Here is a 12908-nt window from a genome sequence, read left to right as displayed (position 1 = left end):
GCAAAGTGCTAATATTTTCGACACACGTTTGAGTGCATCATCTCCGGCCGGTGGAGGTTTGATGCATCTATTGTGTAGCAAAATTCGACTGGTAACGGACCAGACTTGAACGGGAACCTAAAGTAGACACTCATCGTACCTCGCCTGCTCTATTCGCAGGATCCCCCTGGAAGGGAGTGTACCAGGTGGGCTGTGCTAGCCAATAAATACACAGTTTTTAGTAACTCTCACACCGTTGGTAAACTCCACGGAAGCATGTATGGCCATGCACTGCAACAAGATGGATGAAGATGGTGGTTACTAAAACTTGAGAGAAAGCAGCACGCACGCCACAAAAATCCAACGTGTTCAGGTAACTCGCTGACTGAAAGTATTACAGAGATTGGTTAAGTAAGTCTTCATAAATGCCCGTTAGAATGAGAACTTGAAATTATTATGCCAAAAATATATCCTACATGGTACGCATGAAGGAGATAAGACAAACAACGGATGTGGTTGAAATAATCTGACAAGTGGAAATAAAACCCAAATAACTTAACACTGTACGTAGCTATAGATACTCTCCAGCGTGTGGATATCACAACTTGGCGCATCTTCTTCATGCAAATTAATTGATTTTTATTGGAGCTGACCCTCGGTCTGTCGGTGCCACCGCCGTAGCAACACGTCATCAACCACGGTGGTGCCAGCAGCATGGGAATCCTACTGCCCGTGCCTGTTGTTGTAGAAAGCAGAAAACAAGGATTGCGAGCATGCTGCGAGCTTGGAGTAGACCGGGTCATCGTCTGAGTTGTAGGGACTAGGGGCAGTGGTCCTCCAAGTCCTCCACGTCCATGTACTTACTCATGTACTTACTGGAACCACACATTTTCATTACTCATGTACTTACTGGAACCACACATATTATAAAATATTAATCATGTACTTACTGGTACAGATCAAATTTGCCACTTGGGAAATTAAGCTCTCCAAAACATACTAAACTCTCTTTTCTACAGTTTTCAGTTCACATGTGCAGCATGAAAGGAAGAAGTAACTGACCGTCAATAGCACTCAGCGATATATTATTCAACATTAGATGGGAACTTGGACGAGGCGCGGTGATCTACTCGGACGGCGCCCAGTGCTCAACTTGGACGGTCAAGGCTGCCGTGCGCTCGGAAGGTTCCGCACCAGCATAATTACCATAAGGGAATTATGGCCATCTCCCCTGTCTTCAGATGGCGGCACTGCAGGCCAGCAGTTGCTGCTCCTCGAACCAAAGGGAGAGAGAAAGGGCAGGCCTATGGCCGAGCACAACGTCAACTTGATATTCATCAGTACTAGTATGACTGGACAAGAAAGTATTTAATTTTGAACACTAAATGAAATCCGGATAGTCTAGTGAAATTGCAATATGGAGCTTTAGTCACCTTCCCACGACAAAGAGTGAAGCATACAAAGTAGTACTGTGCATTTTTGAAACACTTGACTAAAACCATAGCTGCTGTAGGCCCGTTGTCGTCCATGATTGTCTTTGTGATTACTTGAATGGGTAGCCAAGGTGCTGATACTAAAAAAAAAAGGATGTCTCAAATCAATTGAGACCAAGCTTCACTTCATTCCCTCCCCTATGTTACACTTTCTGTTTCGGGTATAAAATTGTACTTACCAAATATTCTCTTCTAGATGGATTGTATATGAATTAAGATTTGTAACAGCACACGCACCAAACTTGCACAATTTTTCGTTGAACTTATCTAGATGATATATCCAAACTTGCAGAATTTTGAAACTTGAACTCCGAACTTATTGTATCCTCGAGTCTGAACTGATGCAATCATATAAGAATTTCAGGCATTGTGACCTGTAGCTCTCAAAAAAGCTAATTCATTTTTGCACGGTTATACCAAAAAAAAAGCGGAAAAATATTTGGTTCCCATACGCATTTTGACAAGCACCTATAGAGCAATAAGTTGTGCGCAGAATAAGCACAAGATGGAATTAAGCAGCATCAAGGCACAAGTGAAAAGTAGTGGCAGCATCAGCTCAAGTTGCTCCTCTGGTTTTGTGCTCCTATTTGTGATATCAAACGAGAGTACATGTCCACAAACATAATTTTTCAATAAAGCTCCACAAAATCAAGTACAGCTTCTGCCAAATTACTAATAGAAACCCACATCTTTTCATGAAGCCACACTTGAACTCTCTCTACGACAATCTTCGGACTTATGCATGTAGAAGAATTGAACTTTACACCTTTTCACATCCTTTTCTGCTACTTTGTTTCCAGAGAGTGGGAGAATTTAGGACATTGCAAATATTATCTATAATATGCCCAGGTAGTGTGGTCTGAACTGAACTTTACCTGATCAATGATTTTCCAGAGCCATGTGTGTGAATTTTTTGTTTAGCAAACTGCTGGATTTTTCTATGGAATTGCCAGTGCAGTGTGCACACATATAGTTGATTTATTTCTTATCAGCTAACTGAATTCACTATTTATTTTGAACTGTGACAAATCTTGTTTTGCTAGCAAAATTTGAACAGAAAAAACCTACAAAGGTGTACGCATATATAGCAAATCCTATAAAACACATTCGTTTTGCTTCATGCAGAGCAGCAACGAAGTGAGATCGAGAGAAAAAGGAAGGTTGGGGTGCTGACCATTGGTGTCGGCGGAAGAATTGCAAGCAGAGCCGGGGAGCAGAATCAGAGGAGCGGCGGCGCGTTGGGTCCCTGGGCGGCGGCGGGGCGCAGGAAGCAAGTACCGACGGCGGTGATTCCTGGGAGAAGGGGGCGTCAGTTCGGTGGCAGATGACTGATGGAGGTCGGGAGGCGGGCGGCGGAGCTCAAGCAAGTTGACACAGCCGCGCGCTGGATGAAGGGGAGGTCCCCGCGGCGCGCCAGGGGGAGGGGAAGGTTGTGGTGGCAAGCTGGAGAGGTCGCCGGCGACCCGGAAGGAGGAGGCTGGCTGGGCGACGGAGGACGACGACAGACGCGGCGGCGTCGCAGAGGACGGTGGCGGTAGCGCGCGGGTAGGGAGGGGCCGGCGGCGGTAGCGCGTGGGTATGCTGGGGCGGCCAGCCGGCGGCGGTAGCGCGTGGGTAGTGAGGGGGGGGGGGGGGGGGGGGTCCGGCGCCGGCAGCGTGCGGGTAGTGAGGGGCGGGGGTCCGGCGCCGGCAGTGCGCGGGTAGTGAGGGGCCGGGGTCCGGCGCCGGCAACGCGCGGGTAGGGATGGGCGGCGGTCGGCGCCGGCAGCGCGTGGGTAGGGAGGGAGTGGCTGAGCGTCTAGGTAGATAAGGTTCGGTCCACGGCGGTGGTTTGTCCAGATCCAATGCGTATATAGGGGCAGATGGTAACAGAATAATATTCTGTTACCGGTAACAGAATAGTCCAGCCCTATATATATATATATAAAGTAACGTGCATTTCTTCAATTTTTTCATCGATTCACCGTTGCAGTTTTTTTTTTTATCCGAGGCGGTACTAAATTTTTATGCGTCCGTCTGTTTTTTTATTGAAGCACTCCAGATTTTCGTACTTGGGCCACACACGCTGTGACCAAGCCATCAGCCCACTTTTTTTCCTGCTCATGAAGTTGCAAAACCTCTATTTGACACCCAATGCGGCCGATAGTCAGAGTTCCACACAGGGTGCACAAAACCGTGCCGACCCGTTTCGGTTTTCCTTCCAAAATTAATTGACCTCATTTCCTAATTAAAACTTTTCAAAAAAGTTCAGAGTTTTAATTTTAATTTTTTTTACAAGAATGTTTAGAATTACAATATTGTGTTCCATTTTTTAATTTTTTTGGAAAAACTAATTTCTTCCCGTTCTGAACTTTTTTCGATATTCAGGACATTCAAATTTTTTCCAAATTTTTTTGTGTTTTCCAAAATTGTTTGGATTTTTAAAAGTATTCCAATTTCGAAAAATATTCATGTTTTAGTAAAGTGTTCACAAATTCAAAAAAATGTCCGCATTTAAAAACAAATTTTATAAATTGTTCTGAATGTTCAAAACATGTTACATTTTCAGAAGTTGGTCACTACTTCAAAAAAATTTTGTGTTTTCATAAAAGGTTCATGTCTTCAAAAAATGATGTCCTTTCAAATTTTGTTCATGTTTTTTTAAATGGACGGATTATTAAAAACATTGTCCGTAACTTCGAAAAATGTTCACTTTTCCAAGAGTATTCGACAACTCATATTTAAAAGCATTTTCTTTTATAAATCTGACGTTGCCGTATGTTCTTAAATATCCGCGTTGGCTATTGGTTAGCAGTAGGTGTTCGTTGCCATGGCTAGCAGCACGTGGCCGAGTCTTTAAGATCATGTGTTCGATCGTTTAACCCGTTGTTTTTATAGTAACTCCCACACAACTGCCCCAAGAAAAGGAAAAATATACATATATATTTTGTTCCGTCCATTTCACATGTAGTTCCCCATTTTTTTCGTTTATCTCCAATTGGGCGTACCACACATTTCTTTTTCTGTCACACTGGCAAGCAGCAAAAAACAGGGCGCGAGAGGATTGAATTATGAACCTTCCCTATTTTGTCGACGAACAAAGCCAACTCAGCTAGCCTACAATTATGATAGGAACAATGCCACCTTGGGATTTTATACTAAATCGCACCAGTTTTTATATGTCTCTAAGTTGTCTGGAAATAAGAAGGGTTTTTGATAATAAGGAAGTTGCCTCGAGAATCATGTGTAGAACGCGGTACTCCACAAATTATTGTCGGAGGTAACTTTATGCTGGTTGGATATAGCTTATAAGTGAAGAAATTGTGGACATGTGCTAATTAAAGAGAATATGCTGATTTTGCTCTAATTAATAAAAATGGTGGGCACGTGAGCACAAAAATAGTCGAAGAGAATAAACCCTAATTATGAAGGGACATTCATGCGTGATTATGCGCTAATTATGTCAATCAAACAAAATTTATGGATTGCAATTAGTAATCCATTCGGTTACCTCATCATAGGAGAGAGTGGTCGAAGCAACCGTGCCTCGAAAATCGCCATGTAGTAACCAGATGAGGACGCACCAACAACTCCAAGACAGAGGCGGACCCGGAGAAAAAAAGGCACCAGTTGGGTAGTCGCCACCATGCCGACCAACCCCACCACTATCAAGATCTTGCGGGCCGACGATGGAAAGAAGGAGGATAAGCGACAATATAGATCGGGCGTTCTGTTCACGTAGAGGACGTGGAAGAGTGTGTGCGGGGATGTGAGGAATGTTTAGATATTATTTTTCTCTCGTTGCAACGCACAGGCATTTTTCCTTGTCTATACCTAATAATAAAGGTTCTATTGCATCTTGCGGCACGTCACGGAAATTGCCCACAAAATTATAAAGTATTACCCACCAGTGTCACCTATAGGTCATAACAAGAATATTTCACACAGGTAATCCCCCGCTTGGGCCGGCTCCTGCAGTAGAGACCTACTATTCTGCGATGTGTGCACTGCTGGGAGAAGACGCAGCGCGCCTCTTCGGGCCGATTCATGTCCGGGCGGCCGGTTTTTTAATTTCTTTTTATATTTTTTATTTTATTTTACCTTTTCGTTTTTTCTGCTTTATTAAATAACTTGGGCCTGCAAAAAGGATGCGGAAATTAAAGCGAATGAAAAATTTGAACTAAAAGGTTTAATAAATCATAAAATGCTTTGGATTAAAAAATGTTTATAATTTTATAAAAAATGGCTTATTCAAAACATGTTCGAAATTTTGGAAATGAATGTTCGGGAATCAAAAAATGTTCACCAATTTGAAAAAAAAACCGCCAATTCAAAAAAATGTTCATGAATGGAAAAATATCATAAAAATTACAAAACTTTTCATGACTTTATTCATAAAATGTTCGCTGATTCAAAAAATGATCATGCATTTCAAAATTGTTTGTTAAATATTAAAAAATGTTTGCGAAATCAATAAATGTTTGAGAATTTAAAAAATTGTTCCATTCTAGAAGTGTTCGCCGAGTCACGAAAATTATTCAAAAAATGTTCACAATGTTATTATTTTCTTGCAAATAGTATAAAATGTTCACAAATTCAAAAAATGTTCGTTATTGGAGAAAATGTTTGAAAATTTGTAAAAATGTTACTGAATTTGTAAAATGTGCATGATTTTAATTATGTTCATGAGCTTAAAAAAATGTGCATGATTGTTTACCTCGTTGATGCACCAAAATATGATCATGGCCATTGGAAATTATGGTTTTTTTTTCTCCCGTTGCAACACACGGGCCCTTTTGCTAGTAGTAATAATATCACCTCGATCTATCAGTATATATATATATATATATATATATATATATATATATATATATATATATATATATATATATATATATATATATATATATATAGTGCACGACACATGCTAATTGTGCTTTCCAACCAGTGTCAGATATGTACCAAGTTTGAATTGTATGTTTTCATGACTTCACTATTAGGGTTAGACTTGTACGATATTTGCCTTTTTTTTCTGTACACTCAATGAAACATGTTTTCCTGAATAAGGGTTGCAAAAAAGAGACGATTTAGATAGACCTGGAAATATAGCAACATGCATGTGGAATTGTTTTGTTTTTCTAAACATCTAGACATGATTTTAGTTTTCTTTTTTCTTTATATTCCGTACTGATGGGAGACCGAGCCCCAAATCACCACGCTCTGCTCTGTCAACACTGTTCCCGTGGAGGCCCAACAGCAGCCCACTCCGAATACTGGACCGTGCCGCAGAACTATCAACCGTGCGTGGAAGACCAACCAGAACGTTACCGGCTTGGAGTGGGCCCAGGGCTCTGGTATAAGAAGTTGGGATCCCAAGAGGAGAGTAATAAAAAAATCGATCAGGAAAGGACGGCGCCGGCTACCTACTTCCCACCCTTGGCTCTGAACTAATCCCCTTCTTGCTATCGTGTTTTAGCACACTTATGCTTGTATCCTCATTGTAATCAGACAATTTGCCTACTCTGTTCCACCAATTCGAGCGACAGGAATAGAGATCCTGCTGAGTAGTTAACACTTGGTATATTAAGCCAGCAATTCTTCCTTCTTGTGCATCATCGAGAACCGTCCACAGAAAGCAGATCGACTACATCGGGATGCGATGGAGCCCGTCACGAAGGAGGATATCGTGGAGCTTCTCAAGCATCTCAGGGTGGAGTTCAAGGAGGACGTCAAGACCTCAGTCGTGGCAGAGTTCAGCCACTAGAAGCCGATGATCAATGCACATATCACCCAAAATATTTTTTGGAACTTTCCAAATCGATTTATGTGCTCATTCTCTCATTTCTCTAGTGATCTGTACGTGTAGCTTGTGTCTGCTTTGTGGTTTTGAAGTACTAACAACAAAATGGTTAAGGGACTAATGTATTTGTGGGTGTACACAGGAGAATAGTCCCTGAAGATTTGGTTTAACCATCAAAGTTAACCCCTAAAATTCATGGAATACATAGAGAATTGGTGTACCCTTAAAGAAATAGCCCAAATAATTGGAAAATGAAGACTCTGTCTTCTAATAGTTCTTTTTCTTCTTAACTGAGTCATAGGGAACACCGTTAGTATTATTAACGGGGTCTAGGTGATACACCATATTGTTAACGAGTCATTTTTTTTTAGAAAAGGAGGATGACCCCCGTCCTCTGCATCTGGGCGATGCATACGGCTACTTTATTAATTATTCTCACAAGACCTTACAAAGTAATACAATAGTAAGATTAAAGCCGTCGTCTGAGCAACAAATCGTCGCTACATCTATCCAGTTGATGAAGGGGCGCAGATAGCTGGGCCTAATACCGAACAGACATCGCAGCCAAACCTAACATCTAAGACCTGAGGTCCCATCCAGGACGCCTGCCGGGCATGGGTCTCACCGGTCCGGCATGCTCTCATAGGCCGCCGCCGCCAACTGCCACCGATCCATCTTCAGAACTGTACTGATGCATCAACCTTGCTCGGTCCAGCTATCGTCGACACCACCATGGCGCCCAACGGCACCTCCTCCCTGCGCGCAAACAGCTGAGCATGTCGCGGTCGCCACTGATACACCTCAGCACCATGCTGCCAAGTACCACCAGCCGACACAGCTTGAAGTCTTTGGAAGATCTGTCGTGCGTAGCACCTGCCGATTAGGCATGACAAAGCGTAGCACCTGTCGGCCAGGCATGACTTGACATCTCCACCGAAGCTCCGCGCAAGACAAAGCCGCTCCACCTCCTGCCTCTGACTTCCAGCTCTGCTCCACAAACGATGCTCCCAAGAGAGAAACGACACCGCAATGCCGCCATCGTCCGATCTGGAACACCAGGTCCTAGGGTTTCCCCCGGAGCAGCACGAGTGGGTCGACAGTAGTTACACGACGATGCCTTCATCAAGGTAACGGTGTAGAACGCCGCCATCGCTTGCCGTCAGCTCGGTTTTCACCGGCAACCATGTCTCCCCAACTCGCTGCTGGGGCTAGATGATGGATCTCGAGATCGAATCACCAAGCCTCTGGCCGGCCACCTCCGATGAAGAAGATGACCACCACCACTAGCTACACCGGCCAGAACAGATCTGCCATGTGTCGCCAAGCAGTCCACCAGGCCCTCGACGCCGTCGCCGATCTAAAGCCAGATGGCATGCCGCCGAAGACCGCATCGCGCCGCCGCCCGATCCAGGCCAGCCGCCTGTGGCCCAAGGCAGGGCCGACCGCCGCCGCTGTCGAAGCCATCGCCGCCGCTTCTAGATCGGCCACACCTCCACGCATGTTGGAGCCCCGCCACCCCTGAGACGCGGGAGGGAGGAAGAGCCCCCGCCACCGCCGTCGGCCTACGGGCGCAAGCCGGCGGCGTCCTCTGGCGGCGGCGGGAGAAAGGGAGGAGGATCGGGTGGCCTCTCGAGCGGCGGCTGGGAAGGCCTCCAGAGTCGCCAGGTGGAGAGACCCGGGAGGCAGATGCGTATTCGATTTCAGGGAGGACCTGCATTGTTAACGAGTCATAGGGAACCTATCCTATTTCTTCGAGTGAAGACTTCTAAAATCTCATGCAGTAGAGTTTATTTTCTTCAGCTTTAGAGATGAAGTTCTTTGAGACGCTATCGACAATGTCCTCACGAGTGATTGCCAGTGTGGTTTTTCTACCATGAAGAAATTGACAGTTTGAATGTTTGGAAAGTTGTTGTGAGGGTGCCAGTTGGCAGGTATATCTGACCCTATCAATGGTCAGATTGGAAGGGCCTTATTGGTCATTTCACCTTGGGTTGCGGCCGGGCTATAAATATCTATCCCCGAACATCATTTGGTGGTTAGCTGTTCCGAGTTATTGCATGACAAGTGTCATCTAGAAAAATCCATCCTATGGAGAACCTGATCGAATCCTAAGTGAGGAAAAACCCAAAACCTAGAGCCGAAGTGATTTAACATTACCGAAGATTGTGTTCTGTGTGAATTGAAGATTTATTACCATTGAATACTATGATCTTCTAAGAGGTTAAGCATTATGTTCTAAGCATCCAAGAGTCAATTATTGATTGCCGGGGAAAGAGTTTGTGAAGGTTTCTGAAGGCTTCCTTGGAAATTTACCACGAGTGATTGGGAAAGGTCTAAGTGATCTTAGATCAAGGAGAATAAGGTGAAGACTTTGTCTTCTGAATTAAATCTCAGCCTTTTCAATCGGACAGATCCGCCGCCATGGCTTGACGGCGACACGGTAAGCGCCATCCCCATAAACACTATGCTTGCACCGGACTTGCCTCCCAAGACATTAGCAGTGTTGATCGGGATTTGCAGAGGATTCCTTTGGTTGGTGTGGAAAGGAGCCCAACAGAGGAAGCTGCATTGTTGCATGGGATATTGTCTGTTGACCTAAGTGGGCTGCCGGATCGGCCATCCCAAATCTTCGTTGGCTAAACACGGCATTGCAAGCAAGATGGCCTTGACTCTAGAGAACGGACATGTTAACAACATGGTCAGGTCTCCCTATCTCGGTGCCAAAGGATTCGGTGGCTCTGTTCCATGTGGCGGCTAGGGATCTTGTGGGTAGGGCTGGACACGAGCCGAGGTCAGTCCGCGCCTAGCTTTGGCTCGCCTACAGCGAGCCCAGCTCGGCTCGGCTCGCTGGTTGAACGAGCCTACTTCAAGAGGCTCGGCTCGTTTAGCCTCTTGCTCGGTCCAGCCCGATCAGCTCGCGTGTGAATTGCTATGTGTGTCTACGCCTGTGCAGTATATACATACAGGTAACAGCGCATGTGCATACTGTGTGCCTACTAGCCGGCGATGTGTGCGTGAGCGTGAATCTTGGCCAGGCCCATGTGAGCAACGTACATTGGCGGCGACAAAAGTGCTGCAGACGCTGGGGACGGCAGCAGAAGCTTGGCTAGGCCCATGTGAGCAACGTACCACGGCGTCCAACGCGGCGACGAAAGGGCACGTTCGCCGTCGATGCCGAGAGCGAGCCCTCCAGTGTCGGGCGTGACGACCGGCATCGGGCGTGACAGCGAGGAGGACGGCAAGAGCGGCGGCGCCGCGCGGCACAAACCCTAGCGGCATGGGAGAATTTCTGGAGCAGAGGAGGCCGGCATCGGGTCCCTGGAGTACTCGGGGAATGCTTTGCAGTGGGCTTGGGCTGCTCGTGTTGGCTGCTGTACTGGGCTGCAAATTCCCTAAAAAAAATCGTTGGCAGCGAAATGAGCCACCGAGCTGGACCGAGCGAAAACCTGCTCGGCTCGCTCGCCCAACGGGCCGAAAGTTGCAGCTCGGCTCGCCCTATTTCCTTATCGGGCCGAGCTGAGTCGGGCCAAGCTGAAGCGAGTTTCGGGCCGAGCCAAAAAGCTCGCTCGAGCGTCCAGCCGTACTCGTGGGAGACTGGCAAGGAACATTTTTCTGGGAGGACTAATGGCTGCAGGGCTTCCGCATCAGTGAGCTTGCATCGCTGATATATGACAGGGTTCCCAAGAGAATGAGATTGATGAGAACAGCTCTGAAGAACGCAGCCTGTGAAGAAGACATTGGACCAGACATGAGTGCGACCGCACTACATTAGTTCTTGCTCCTCGGCACGAGAGTGGAGGCTGTGCAGTGCAGCTGCATACAAACGTGAAGACTCGATCGTTCGGGCACCGGAATGTTATCGTCTTTGACGACGTGCTTCCCTCCGCTTCTGAGTTTCTCTGACAGATCCATAATTTTAGAGGCAAGCAGGACTCTTGAGAGGGGACCGACACGGAGTGTTCGCGGGTCTAGCAAGGTGGGTACTAAGAGAGTAGTTGCTTCATGTAAAGGCGGATGTGGTCAGCAATAGCCGTGTAATTACCGTTCTAAACTTGTGGGACTGATGGGAAGTCTTTTCTCCTCTTCTTTATAGAATGATATGCACACTCATGCATATTTAAGAAAAAACATATTTTGAGCATCAGTACAGACACAAGCGCTCATATACACGCGCATACACTCATCCCTATGAGCGCACATACGCACACCCTACCCCTATGAGCACCTTCAAGGGACTGAGCTGGCATATCATCTTGACATTTACGAAGCCACCGTAGGCGCCTCGTTGTCGACGGGAACGTCTCCTCCCACTGAAAGTGCATCCCGGAAATCCCGAAATAAATTCAGGAATAATGCGAGCATCAGGATTTGAACCCTGGTAGGTTGGGATACTACTGTTCACCTAACCATCTCAACCACAGGTTAACAGAGGTACGTACGTAAATACGATGCATCAAACGGAATCTATTTTGTTTCGTTTCGCATGCAAATTTAAACTTAAACTCGCCTTTCCTTCTTTGCATGTGCCTACCCAGCTCGAACGTGTTGATATGGTTTTCGAGTCCGATCCGACCTCCTTCCAGATTCTGTTGTCCGAAAATTTTTTGTTTGGTCCGTATCAATATTAACGCCCGGGGTGTCCGGCTGGAGACGTACGTGCGAGCCCTCCTACCTATCTGGTTATGGCACGCCAAGGCCGCCAACTCAAAGATGCACCGTCGATGGCGCTAGGGAAACGCTGCCCACAAAACAACATATATGCGGCGACACCAACGCCAGAGATCATGGCACCATTGTCGCTAGCAGCCGATCTCATGCTCGAGGTCATGGTGCGGACTGACTTTGTCCCTCACGTCCGTTGCGCCGCCACCTGCGAGCACCTCCGCCGTGATATTCTAAGAGCGCCGTTGATTTGCCGGATCACCCGACAATGCGCCACCTCCATCCTCCGCTACCTCTCCAGTTATGAAGACCAGCCGCTGACGATGGTCCACCCGATCACGCCCGCCGCCGAGTCCTTTTGCCATGGCCACATATTGCCCTTTTTGTCACGTTGCATCGGCAACCTCCTTGGGCAGTATTGTCCGGTGGCATCCCGTGGTAGCCTCGTCGTCCTTTACCGCCCGTGTGTCAAAATCCAACCCAAGTACATGCACTGCTTTGACCTATGTGTTTACAATCTCATGACAGGCCATCCCACCTTCCTTCCAAAAGCATCATATGTCCATACTTATGTTTCCTCGTCCCAACAGTATGTTTTCCTCAACACCGCGGATGGCATCCCCTACTCCTTTTTTTTTTGAAGCACAAATCCCCTACTCCTTCATGCTGCTTATCATTGATATTGGTATGTAAATTCCCATGGGGGTCGATCAGTCGCTACAGTGATCCTGCCATCCTCGTCGACGCTGTGATGCATTGGCTGGTGGATCATGGCAACCAAATCCTCACATATGACATGGGCACGGGGATGCCGGGACTGGTGAACTTCCCACCTACCAACAGCTCCCTACAGCTCCCTACAGTCCCGACAGTTGGTGGTCGCTGGGCACTGGAAACTGCGATCGACATAGAGGAGAAGCTACTGCCATTGTTCCCTGACTTGCCCATTGGTGGTGGTCGTGATGTTCTAAAAAGAACATTTCAGAATGAAAAAT

General features: G+C 46.5%; 1 protein-coding gene across 1 annotated transcript; it reads right to left on the bottom strand.

Annotated features, from left to right (window-relative positions):
• Positions 1-417: 417 nt before the first annotated feature.
• On the bottom strand, positions 418-10466 carry LOC123158826 (formin-like protein 5). Its single transcript, XM_044576660.1, has 3 exons — positions 10306-10466; positions 2647-3353; positions 418-1283 (listed from the first exon to the last, which is right to left on the bottom strand). The coding sequence occupies exons 1-3, from the start codon at positions 10464-10466 to the stop codon at positions 1141-1143; spliced, it is 1011 nt and encodes a 336-aa protein (XP_044432595.1). The 3' UTR covers positions 418-1140.
• Positions 10467-12908: the final 2442 nt, after the last annotated feature.

This window comes from Triticum aestivum, chromosome 7B (assembly GCF_018294505.1).
Source record: "Triticum aestivum cultivar Chinese Spring chromosome 7B, IWGSC CS RefSeq v2.1, whole genome shotgun sequence".
Taxonomy (NCBI): domain Eukaryota; kingdom Viridiplantae; phylum Streptophyta; class Magnoliopsida; order Poales; family Poaceae; genus Triticum; species Triticum aestivum.
Note: the sequence above shows the minus strand (reverse complement) of the source record. Positions and strands in the feature narration are given on the sequence as shown.